The sequence below is a fragment of the Phyllobates terribilis genome, unplaced genomic scaffold (genome assembly GCF_046119375.1).
Source record: "Phyllobates terribilis strain yellow unplaced genomic scaffold, ASM4611937v1 Scaffold_3__8_contigs__length_932513732, whole genome shotgun sequence".
NCBI classification, from domain to species: Eukaryota; Metazoa; Chordata; class Amphibia; order Anura; family Dendrobatidae; genus Phyllobates; species Phyllobates terribilis.
The window spans coordinates 394,216,675-394,230,502 of NW_027362763.1; the positions used below are offsets into that span (position 1 = coordinate 394,216,675).

Genomic DNA, 13,828 nt, shown 5'->3' on the forward strand with positions numbered 1-13,828 from the left:
TTCCACAGTCTGACTTCTCTAACCAAAAAAAGACTAATATAAAGATATCTAAAATGCCTTTCTTCCGCTCAGAAAGAATGCCCCCTGGTCCTTTGTAAAGAAGGAATAAGTCATGCAGCAGTTTTTTGGTTTTACCCCATATGTATATACGTGTAGATGAGATCATCTCTGATGCAACTATTTCCTAAGTGGAATAAGCAAAGTGTTTGTAGTCTCCAATTGGAGGAAAGACCTATCCTCTATTTCATTATCTAGTTGCCCAATTTTGAACCCTATCTAGTTTTCCAATATTCCTTTTTTTTTCAATTTGGAGCTCAAACCTATATCCCAACTAGATATCCCAAACCAGATATACAGTATCACATCAGCCATAACAAACAGTACTGAAAATGTATTCTACCCCTTGGTGCCACAAGCAACTTTGGCCTTTGTGAGACAGTCATTTTTTAAATACTTTCAGCCCTGTATTGAAAGCAATTATTATTAATTTTTTCAACCTTGTCATATGAGGGCTTATTGCTTGATGGACAAGTTTCATTTTTAACAGTACCATTTTGGAGTACAAATCATATACTGACAGCATTTTATAAGTGTCATTTTGCAGGCAATTTCACAATTTTGTGGGTTTTTCTGATGTTGGTCAAAAAAACATGCTAACTTAAGGTGCAACTCAATACCATTATATACTAAAATATACATAGTGTTATATATATATATATAGTGTTATATATATGTTATATATGGTAATATATAAGGGATCACTCACTATTTATTGAAATCCATGAATCTCCATAGAAAAGAAAAGTCTTTCATTGGCATAAAAGTTGAAAATAAACAAATTGGTCCTTACAGCAGTATGCGTTCACCCGTTCAAGAAATGAACAGCTTTCCACAGAGCTTGATAGAACCTGAACATGACTGGTCTTTCCACCTCTCCACACAGACAATATCTAAGGTAGATGATCTACCTTAAAAAGGCCATTCCAAGACCTGGGATTGGAGGTAAGGGAGCAGGCGATCCCACCTAGCTCTTTCAGCTGCTCGTAAAACCCGGACCTGTTAAAAAATACTCTCAGCACTATATGTGCTGGAGCCTGCTTTTCTGGGTTTCCCATCCCATATATATACATATATATTCACACGTTTGCACAAAAATGTTGATATCACATTATTTTGAGAACTTTTTTCATTTTTCCAAGGCTTGAGCTAGTTTACTACTTTTGAACAATAAAACTCCTGTGCTTTATTATGTTGTTATTGCATATAAAGTCCATCTACATATTTTTGGTTTGATGTAGTTGTATGAGGACTTCATTTATGCAGGACAAGCTATATTTTTGATACTTTTTTTGCTGTGTATAATACTATTAAATATCTTTTTATTCAGTTTTTGGAAGTTGTCTAAATAATAACAGCAATTCTGGCATTTTGTTCTTTAATTTTTACACTGTTCCTTGTGCAGGTTAAATAAAATATAGGTTGCTATGATTGCAGCATTATCAAGTTATTTTTCTAACTAATAGGAACTTGAATAAACTTTATGATCACTTGTATAATATGCTGCAAAACTTCTCCACTACAGTGTATTATGCTGATCAGTGTAACACAGGCATCTCATTAAATTAGGCATACTGAAATAGCAGATGTGGGGCCATTTTTATGGCTCTGACTTTTAGAGTAGCCCATTGGTATCAAATCTTCACATTACAGGAAGCAATAGCGACAGAGAGGGAGCCTGCTCCCTCCACAAACCATTTAGCTTTGACCACAGCATCTGCAGTAACAGGAACAATGACGGGGATAGGAATTACATCTCACACTTTCCATTGTGAGGCTTAGTGCCCACGATGCAGAAGTGAAGCAGAAATTTTCCTGAGCATTTCTGCATCTCCTTGGCCGAAAAACACATGCAGTTTTGACATGCGTTTTTGACGCGTATTTGATGCGTTTTTGCATACGGATTTGCCATGCATTTTTCCAATGCATTGTATAGGCAAATACGCATCCAGAAACGCGCAAGAATTGGTCATGTCCATATTTTTTCTGCAAGTAAAATCTGCACAGAAAAAATCCTGACCATGTGCACAGAACTTGCAAAATTTCATAGGAAGTCATAGGATAAGGTATGCAATGCGTTTCTGGAGCATTTACGCGCTGCAAATACGCACCAAAAAACGCATCGTGGGCACACAACCTTTCAGTAACCAGGCTGTGGTTTTTAACTGGCTTCAAGTGCAGATGGTGCAAGTTGAATTCTTAGGCCCAGGCCATGGCAATGTCATACATTTATACCAGTTGCCCTTGTCCCTGGTGCCAGCACTGTAAATGTACAGTGGAGGGCAACAAAGAGTCAAGGTGAAAACATTTATCTATATTGTTGCTATAAGAAGATGAATTACTCACTACAAGTTACTGGTACCAGCCCTGTACAAAGTCAGGCCAGGATACCAAACGGGACATGGGCCAGTGCACACATTATGGATTATAAGCATGACATTTTCTTACAATTTTCTTACAATAAAATATATATTTTAAAAATGGTTGTCCATAGGTGATTGAGCTGAACATTTCCATTTGAGCTGATCTGCAGGACCCGGCAGTGGCTGCTACACATTAAACAGAACAGTGCTATTCAGCTCTATTCAATATCTACATCCATCAGCCTGAACAAAGTGAGGGTGCTGTGTGTCTGACCCCAACCAATCTAAATCTGATGACATATTTTGGATTGGTCATCAATATGTTATGTCTGAACAACCCCTTTAAGTATTTGAGAACAGTACAAATACTGTAAGGTTGGCTGACAGCCATCATCAATATGTGTAGTTTTCTCGTAGGTGGTAGGTAAACTCTGGTTAGGTTTCATTGAAATCTGACCAGACCCATGTGCTGAGTGAGATTTTTTTTATGCACAAACAAGTTGTTAATAAAGCATCTATAATGCACATTAATTATTATTAACATCTTCTTATACAGAAAGAGTTAAATATCTATTCAATTTTTAAACCTAGAAAAGAGAAAAATAATCCAGCTACCAAAAAGTGGTGTATCACACAGGCATTTTATCTACCCCCTAAAAAAAATAGAACTGAACATTAAAGGGAACACACATAATGCCTTGAGACACTTTAAATTGCACTGTTACAAAAGCTGAAAAGAAAAACTGCTTTTAGTTCAGATTTAGAGTCTAGGGACATTCTTGTCTCATGAAAACTAGGATTAAATGAAAGGTTAGAGAGTTCTATGTGAAATGTCTTCCTCCAGTACAAATAATGCCTTTAAGTTTGCTTCCCTATTTACCTCACTAATGGAATCACATTGCAGTCAGCCTGGTAGAGTACAGCAGCATATTCCATCCTAACTAAACAGATTAACAATGGAAAATGCATTAGAGAGAGAGGTTTCATAAAATGTCCTTGATGTTCTTACCTGCCATTAAAATGTACTCTCTGCAGTGGATCTTTGACCATCATTTAATGTCAAAGTCAAAACTTTCTTTTGTTTTTCGCCTGAACATTCTTAGAATAGAGAAAGTAATGGGAAGAAATAAACGGTATAAACTGTATTTAACAAATGCTCAAGTGGTTAACATTTTCTACATAATGTGTGCACTATTAAATTCTATGCCAAAAATACTCTAGCTCTAAATAATAATCATTTTTTTATATAGCGCCAACATAGTTTGCAGTACTTTACAATTCAGAGGGTACAAACAATATCAGACATTAGAGATTAACACATTATTCTACAAATGAACCATGATGAGTGAGGATCCTGTTTATACCGCAGCCTCCCCTGTGGAGCAAGACTTTTTAGCAGCACAATGCCATTGCCATATTTAAGTGTTATTATATTTATATATATATATATTTACATATATATATATATATATATATATATATATAGTACAGACCAAAAGTTTGGACACACCTTCTCATTTAAAGATTTTTCTGTATTTTCATAACTATGAAAATTGTACATTCACACTGAAGGCATCAAAACTATGAATTAACACATGTGGACTTATATACTTAGCAAAAAAGTCTGAAACAACTGAAAATATGTCTCATATTCTAGGTTCTTCAAAGTAGCCACCTTTTGCTTTGATGACTGCTTTGCACACTCTTGGTCTTCCTTTCCTGGGGCGGTCCTCATGTGAGCCAGTTTCTTTGTAGCGCTTGATGGTTTTTGCAACTGCACTTGGGGACACTTTCAAAGTTTTCCCAATTTTTCGCACTGACTGACCTTCATTTCTTAAAGTAATGATGGCCACTCGTTTTTCTTTACTTAGCTGCTTTTTTCTTGCCATAATATAAATTCTAACAGTCTATTCAGTAGGACTATCAGCTGTGTATCCACCTGACTTCTGCACAACACAACTGATGGTCCCAACCCCATTTATAAGGCAAGAAATCCCACTTATTAAACCTGACAGGGCACACCTGTGAAGTGAAAACCATTTCCGGTGACTACCTCTTGAAGCTCATCAAGAGAATGCCAAGAGTGTGCAAAGCAGTCATCAAAACAAAATGTGGCTACTTTGAAGAACCTAGAATATAAGACATATTTTCAGTTGTTTCACACTTTTTTGTTAAGTATATAATTCCACATGTGTTAATTCATAGTTTTGATGCCTTCAGTGTGAATGTACAATTTTCATAGTCATGAAAATACAGAAAAATCTTTAAATGAGAAGGTGTGTCCAAACTTTTGGTCTGTACTGTATGTACACGTATATATTTTATTCTCTAAATTTAACCAGTTCATGACCAAGCCATTAACTCCCCTTCTTGACCAGGGAATTGTTCGGGTTTTATTGCACTTGCGCTTTTGAGTGCTCTAGAATTTTTTTCTTGCTTGGATAATCAAGTCATTTTTGCCTCTTTATTTCACAACACATGGGGCATCAATTTTATGTCATTTTTATATTCCTTTTCTTTTTTTGCTGATATCAGGGGAAAATGTAAAGAAAAATAAGGAATATGTTTCTATTTTTCATATTTTTTTATTAATTATTTTTTTTTACTGCCACAAAGGACCACTAAAAACATTTTATATTGCATTTACCTTTCTGTAGAATCAATTTATCTATTGGACATATTTTTTTGATGGGGTTGGGGCTAGAAACAGTCATTTATACTGGCATTGTCTCTTTTATATTATTTTTTCCCTCTTTTATATTTTATTTTTGTTATTTTTATTTATTTATTTTTATTTTATTTATTTATTGTATTCACTGTGCTCACCAGAAGGTCTTAAAAAACATTGGAGAGGAATTTTAACATATCAGTACATCCTTTTTTTGATTATTTTTCTTGTAATTGGGGCAGGTAAATAGGAATATTAGCCGCAGCTACAGGGAAATTTCAGCCTCCTGGCTGCATATCTGTCTGAGTTTCCTTTGTCCCAGTGGTTCCTGTTCCCTCCCTACACCCAGAGATCACATGTTCAATGGGTTCTTGAGGAGGAAGTAGGGTAAGTGCTACCTAATCTATATACACAGCAGCTAGTTCAGCACTATGTATACAAAGATTGAGAATGTAAACATGGTAATAACCCATGCTTAGCTTAGGCTGGCTATGGGCAGTCAGCTTCCATCCCCCACAGCTGCACAATCTCGTGCTACCTGCTTAAAGTACATTGACATTTTAGAACAACAGTGAAGGGATAGGAGTAAACTGCCCAAAATTTTAAAATCTATTTGTAGTCCAAAACCAAAAGTAGTTAACTCTTAACTTAACAGAACTTTAGATAAATATTCCCATGATAAAAAAGGATGGCTTATTGCGAGGATATGCCATTGCTGATAAATGGATCAACTCAACTCCCTCCGTAATTTTCAAAATGCATCACTAGGACTGTGTCTATTTACTTGCACATCCATGATTCTTTCCGCTCACCAAGCAAGAAACTGCTAACTAGCCCCTTTCATAGGTGATCTGCATAACATAAAATGGCTAGATTGCCCGTTTCCACATAAACATGTTAATAGTCTTACAATTATCCTTTTTTATTTTAATCTTAATATATTAAATGGGTTCTATATTTTCAACAGTGTTTGCATAAATGAATATTACAAGCCTATATTAGAAACTTTGCCACATATCTTATCAGAGAAATCTGCTTCATTCTCCACTTTTGAAAAAATAAAAAAACAGCTCAAATTCACATTGCTCAAGATAAGATGGACTGCCAACACAGTGAGGTGTCAGGTTACAGGGAATATTAAAGGGTATCTGTATATGTATAAAATGATACCTTGATATCTGCGATGTGATGTCTAATTCCAGAGAAATCAACATTTTTCTTATATGTAAATGAACTGTTAAGATCTCTGGGCTGGACATAGATCTCCCTGAGAATCTGCCTCCAGAGCTTATTTTAAATAAAAAGGGGGCATTACCTGTATGATATGTCATGGCAGCTCTCTGCTATCCCGATTTTACTGAGATGTGTATGATTATAACTGACATATAACAGTATTAAATACATCTACAAGTGTACGCTCAGTGATTCAGCTACCATCTCACAGGCAGTCAGTATTGCAATGAGACAAAGTTCAGTTCTACTGTGCTGTGTTAATTACATGTCTTACACTGGTATCGCCCACTGTCATTTAAAGTAAGCTCTGGAGACAGATTCTCATGCAGATCAGTGTCTGGCCCATAGATCTTAACAGCACATTTACATATAAGTAAAATGTGGCTGAAATTAGACATCAGATCACACATATCAAGGTATCATTTTATTCAGCTTCCTATGACCTACATGCCCATATTGACGGCTTAAGATAGTTGATCCTACTGACAGGTTCCCTTTAAAGTCTATGTAGACAGAAGGGGTGAGGAGGAGGGACAAGAGAGAGAGAAAACAAGCAAAGAGAGACAGATAATGCCCTTGTTTCATTTAGCTTATCCAAGTGCAGAATTCACGTCTGCACTGCTCAGTACTGCAGTATAATCTCATGCATGCCTCTCTTGCTTTTGTCTGTGTGTTGTACTGAAACAAAAAAGAGTCGGAATCCCTTTCTGTCTGTTTGTGGGTGACGTGTATAAGAGACATCAAAGCAGCTAGTCTCCATGATCTACAATTGTTACTAAAAGGTTTGAGATTGACACAAATTTCATTTTTCACAAAGCTTTCTGCTTTAGTGTTCTAGATCTTTTAGTCAGGTGTTTCTGACGTACAATTATAAGTATTTACCATATGTTTTTAAAACATTGTGACAATTACATAAAATGTATGCAATAAATCAATATTTACAGTGTTTACTCTTATTTTTCAGTACTTTTGTAATTTGCCCTGACATGCTGCACTGATGACAAGTCATTCTTGTTAATCAGTGCTTAGAGTTTATCACAGTTTCTGAGTTTTGCTTGTCCACCCGCTTTTTGAGGATTGAACACAGGTTCATAATGAGATTGACATCTGGTGAGTTTCCTGGCCATAGAACCAAAATGTCAATGTTTTGTTCACCAAGTCATTTAGCCATAACCTTTTCTTTGTTACATGGTGTTCTATAATACTGGAAAAATTATTGTTAATCACTAGAGATGAGCGAATATTTTGATGTTCCGGTTAGTCGACTTTACCCGAACATCAAAAAAAGTTTGTGTTCGGGCACCCAAACCCGACCACAAATCCAAATGGGACCCCAAACAACTGTGGCTTCCTATACTGTCATCTGCGTTACAGTACAGGAAATCAGTGCTTTGATCGGCGGTAACATCTTATCGCCTGTCAGAGCGCTGCGGAATCACGCTGTCAGATGTCAGCTGTGACTGTGACCCGCAGTAAAAAGCTTACCGTGGGTCACAGGCACTGGCGGATGAGACTCCTACTCCCATCAGACGGCACCTGCTGTCACTATAAACAGCGAGCGCAGGCGCCGCTTATGGGAGAAGTAGACTCCCATCAGTCGGCACCTGTGCTCCAAGTAACAAAAAAAAGTTAAAATTAATAAATAAATATTCAAATAAAAATAAAAAACATATACTCACGTACACCTAACTCCCAATGCCCTTGTCCCCTGTAACAAATTTAAAATAAAAAAAACACCATAATACTCACCTTAATGCCTAATCTCCGATGCCCAAGTCACCTGTAATAAAGAAAAAATAATAAACCACCATATTCCTCACCTATCTGCTGTAATCCCAGTAGTGCAGAGTGTCCCACTGCAATCCTACTTGTAGTACAGTCACATCTGGAGATGTGACTGCTCTATCCGGCCAAAGGCGATATATTGACAGGAGCGTGATCGCTCCTGCAGTGTATAGTGCTGAGCTGCCATGAGAGAGGCCACTGGAGTTCATCAGCTGATGAGCTCTGGTGATCTCACGGCACCACCGCTGCATGAGAAAATTCTCACACAGCAGTGGTGCAGTAAGTGAGGTCACCGGAGCTCATCAGCTGATGACTATACACTGACACAGGAGCTATTACACTCCTGTGTCAGTGTGTAACCAGTTTTGCTGTAGAGCAGTCACATCTGGTGATCTGACTGTTCTACAAGTCAGATCTACGTGGGGCACTGTAGATTATTTCAACACGTCAGACAGATGAGGGATATGGTTGTTTTTTATTTTGGATTTTTTTACAGGAGACCAGGGCTTCAATGGAGTGGGCATTAGGTGAGTATTTTTGTTGTTTATTATTTTCTGCGGGTTTTTTTACAGGTGACAATTACTTCAATGGCTTGTTATTTTTAAATAAAAAGTAAAAATGTTTTTTATTATTTCAAATTTTACTATGGGGTTATTAACGGGGGTGTCTTATGGATGTCTCTCCATTACTAACTGGGGGTTCATGTCAGCTGCCAAAATAAGGCTGACATGAACCCCAACCCTATTACCCCACTTGCCACAGCATAAGGGCAAGTGGGAAGAGTGAGACTAAGCAACAAAATTCACACATCTTATTGATGCGTAATTTCTGGGGCCCCTGAGGGCTGATATTATTAGCCTCAGAGGGGGAAAGCATCCAAAGCCCCTTCCCTGGCTATTAGTATCAGCTCACAGCTGTCTGTTTATCTATTGTTGATTAGATTTTATAGAGGGACCCTAAATCATTACTAACCCCATAGTAAAATTTGTTAAATAAAGACACAGCAATAAAAAAATCCTTTATTTGAAATAAAACACACACTTTTACTTTTTTATTTAAAAATAGCAAACACAGTTATACTTACCTAACGCCCATTCCATTGAAGCCCTGGTCTCCTGTAAAAAGTAAAAAATAAAAAACAACCATATCCCTCACCTGTGCAACGAGTTAAAATAATCCACAGTTTCCCATGTAGATTTCTCTTGTAGAACTTGCTCTACAGGACAGCTGGTTACACACTTACACAGGAGTGTAATCGCTTCTGTATCAGTAAATAACACTGAGCTGCCTTGAGAGAGGTCACTTGATTTCATCAGCTGATGAGCCCCAGTGATCTCACTTACGGCACCACTGCTGTGTGAGAATTTTCTGATGAACTCGTGTGACCTCTCTCACGGCAGCTCAGCACTATATATTGCAAGAGCGATCACGTTCCTGTCAGTATATCACCGGCAGCCAGATAGAGCAGTCACTTCTCCTGTTGTGACTGTTCTATAAGTGAGATCACCATGGGACACTCTAGATTACTGGGATTTTGGCAGATAGGTGAGGAATATGGTGGTTTATTATTTTTTCTTTATTACAGGTGACATGGGCATCGGGGATTAGGTGTTAAGGTGAGTATTATGGTGTTTTTATTTTTTTTACAAGGGACAAGGGTTTTTTTATTTATATTTGAATATTTATTAATTTAACTTTTTTTTTTACTTGGAGCACAGGCGCCGGCTGATGATAGACTACTCCTCCCATCAGTGGCACCTGCGCGCACTGTCTACAGTGACAGCTGGTGTCGGCTGATGGGGGTAGTAGTTTCATTAGCTGATGCCTGTGACCCGCGGTAAGCTTTTTGCTTAGCTGGGTCACAGTCACAGCTGCAGGATCATGCTGACATCTGACAGCGTGATCCCGCAGCGCTCTGACTGGCTGATCAGAGCCCCTGTTTTCTACGCTGTCACGCAGATAACAGCATGGGAAACCACTGATGTTCGGGTTCGGTCTCGGACGAATTTTGCCGATTTTTAGCAAAATGCTCGGGAATCTGAACACGAATCCGAATGTGCAATGTTTGTGTCGACTTTGAGATTGGCGAACGTTTTCCGAACATGTTCGCTCATCTCTATTCATCACCAAATCATTCCAAGAAAAGTTACATTTGGAAGATATTTAGATACCCTTCTTTATTCCTGGTAGTCTTCTTAGGCGCAATTGTGTGTGAGCCTACTCACTTGGATGAATAGCAACTCCACACATTAATGAACTGAGTATTCTTTATTATCGGTGTGAGACAGGACTCAGGGTAGCACTTATCTTTTTTTCTTCAGACAACCATTCTCTCAGATGTCCTAAACAGTCTGAAGCATGCTTCATCAGAGAAAATAACTTTACCTCAGTTCTCTGGTGTCCAATCCTTGTACATTCTGTCTTTGATTGTTTTGTAATTGAAAAGTTGCTTCTCGAATGCTCTTCTTGACAACAGTCAAGCCTCTAAATGCTTTCACCCCACTGGGCATGCAAATGGACTGACACCTACCTGCTGTCATTTCTGAACCAGCTCTGCACTGTTGTTGAACAGATTAATGTAGCTGAATCCGCTTTAGGAGATGGTCCTGGTACTTGCTGGACTTTCTTGGCCATCCCGAAGCTTTATTCACAGCACTATCTATGAATTTCTTATAAATGCTTGATTTAAGGACAATTTTACAAGCAGCAATGGCCTTGCTTGTAAAGCCCGGAAAGCTATTTTGATGCAAAGCAATGATGACTGTATGTTTCCTTTGTACTGTGGTTAACAGAAGAAGACAATGATTTCAAGCACCAGTCTCCTTTTAAAGCAGTTAATCTGCTATTATAATTCAATCAACATGACAGAGTGATGTACAGTAAGCTGGGATAACACTTTTTCCTGAGCTAACAAGATCACTGAAATAATGTTAGCAGGTCATTTTGTGGCAGGGTGAAATTCGTTGGAATTTTTTTTTGGGATTAAGTTAACTGTCATGGCAAAGAACGACTTTTCAATTTTCACTTTTCATAACAAGTTTCACTCTTTATAACAATCTAGAGTTAAGGCATATTGTCACTATAAAAACTGAAGTACAAAACTTTGTCAAAACCAAAATTTGTGTCAGTCTCAAAACTTTTCGGCATGACTGCAGCTTGTAAAATAGAGAAAGAACATGCAGAGGGGAGAGCAGGTGGAAAAATTGCCAGAAATATTGTTGTTCCTGAAAAATACTCATAACAGTTTATTCTGAAAAGTTATATAAAAAAGTATAGGTACCCTTCATCAGAATTTAGCTGTATATATTAAACATATGTTGAGTTAACATATAAATGTGTGTTTCTTTTTTTAAAGTGACCCTGCAGTTTACAATAAATGCATTATGCATAATTAAATTATTGAATGTTCTTCTTTTTAATCTTTCTTGATTGGTTCCTCTGATTCCCAATCCTCTTTTCACGCTCAATTCTCATACACCTCTCTGCACAGTGTGCCAAATATAGCTTAAGAGACACATCCTGATTTTGGTTGATCCATCCAAAAGCAGGGGGAGTGTTTCAAACTACCAAAGCACACTGTGCATAGAGTAACCTGAGCCCACCCCTCTCCTTATGCTTCTAAATTGAACAATGGGGAATAGTCTCATACTCTATGCACAATAGTCTGAACATCTGGCAGCAATTTTACAGAAATAAAGAGCAGACTATAAAGCAGAGCTGCACAAATATATTTTAGAAGGGTACTAGACTTTTTTAACTATGCATTCTGTGTATTGTTCAGAATTTTTTATTGTGGGTTGAAAGATCTAAAACTCATATTATCTTTTTATTTTGAAAAAGATTTTATTCAAACACTACTACTGAGATCTCTATGCAAATTAAGTTAATTAAAAGTTTTTAGCTTTGATGTTTGGTTGAAATTTTATATGTTAACAGTTCTGATTGTTACCCTTAAGTTTTCTGTCACTATGTATTCCAGGATATGATTTATTTTCCATATAATATGATATGATTCAAACTTTCTACCTGCTCTGCCTGTTCAAAATTCTGTGCAGTTATTGATTCAAAATAAATTGATAATGATATGCAGATTTCAAATGAAGCAGCAAAATGAATGTGTCACTGTATCAACATACACCAGGTAGGGTCTTTACATTTGATCTGCCAAGGTGAAGAAGCAACCACTAGAATCATTGTATCCTCTCAGTTTGTTTGCTTATCAGTAGGATGCAGCTGTTTTATCAGTCAAAGAAGAGAAGATGCTTCTTGGGAGACTTAATTGGGTTAGGGCGACCTCGAAAGTACAAGTTTTCAAAGCAAATGTGTTGCTGAAAGCTTTTTATTGTTGTTTACAAATTAAACATTTTTACTTTTCACAGGGGCATTTTGGGCGAACTGGACATTCAGGACCTCCGGGGGTCAAAGGAGAAAAGGTATAGATCAGAAGTTATGTCTTAATTTAAAAAATACAAAATCTATTAAGAAAGTAAACAGAAGTTGTATTGAAGAAACAGCAACCAGAAAACAATATCAATAATGATTGCAACTAACATAACTTGTTTACATCATTAATTTCATTTAATTGCTTACATAACTTTATCTGTTTATATTTGTGCATCCTATTTAACTATGTTGTGTTTCTTTTTTCCTGTTTAAACTCCAGAAAGAGAAACGATTAATTGGCAGAACAAAGCAACAATATTTCTTCATAAACAATAATTTAACTCTTTCTAAGCAGAGGTTTATTTTTTAGAATGCTGCATTCTAATGACCCCATACATTTTTGAAGGCTGTCCATCGAATGATGCTTCTGCCGATCGCTCGGCCAGCAGCTGTCTCACCAGGCTCTTCCATACACAGAAGCACTGACTATGAGAGAGCCACTGCCAGACATTTCTGGCGGCGGCTTATGACCCTGAGAACAACAAGGATTAGTAGTCAAACCCGAAAATATCCATGGGTTCGGCCAACGTTCAATTTTGTTTGATGTTTATGGGGGCCTTGATTATGAGACTTTTAATTTATGTTGGTATAGTTGGAATCAGAGAGGTGTGTGGTTATATTTCTTTTTTTATCTTTTAGTTTACTTTTAACTAAATGTATTTATTATGCTGAGTTCTGGTATTTTAGAACATTTAGTCTCAGGGTAGCAGGGAAACCATTCACGTGTTCCCTGTACGTTTCCATACACAAATAAATAAAATTATAATGTGATGATAGCTGTCCATTACATTACTGTTACACGTGATTTGTAGACCTGGAATAAGTGAAATCATGTCTTCTCAGTTTACCCGCTAAAGCACCTTTGCCACAGGGTATTTGTATGACATAATTAAAGATGATGTGGTTTCTGCATATTGCTTAAAATATTTAAGATCTATCCTTATGATTGGTGATCTATGTTAGATCCAGCAACCCCCATGATCAGCTGTCCTTAACTCCAATGATGGTATACCAGCACAGCTTCATTTAATGGGTGGCGGTCACTGCCAGATGATAGAAATCATCTCCTATTCAGCTTCTAAATGCTCTCTTTCATCCTTTTTTAAAGGGAAACGAAGGTCATCAAGGCAGACCTGGACCCCCAGGACCACCTGTAAGTACTTTACAGTATAAAAATAAATACTTGTTTATTCAGCTACTTAAAGGGTCACCACATTTGAGCGATTTCACCTATTAATATGGGCATACAGGTTATAGATGCAGTATTGGGACATAGTGC

At 37.2% G+C, this 13,828-nt stretch overlaps 1 protein-coding gene across 3 annotated transcripts in view; it reads left to right on the top strand.

Annotated features, from left to right (window-relative positions):
• COL19A1 (collagen type XIX alpha 1 chain) overlaps nt 1-13,828 on the top strand; it is a 1,587,177-nt gene that overhangs the window by 1,204,931 nt on the left and 368,418 nt on the right. For all 3 annotated transcript variants that reach the window (XM_073675502.1, XM_073675503.1, XM_073675504.1), the window contains exons 37-38: nt 12,486-12,539; nt 13,658-13,702. In XM_073675502.1, coding sequence (XP_073531603.1) covers nt 12,486-12,539; nt 13,658-13,702 — 99 coding nt within the window. The remainder of the gene's footprint in view (nt 1-12,485; nt 12,540-13,657; nt 13,703-13,828) is intronic.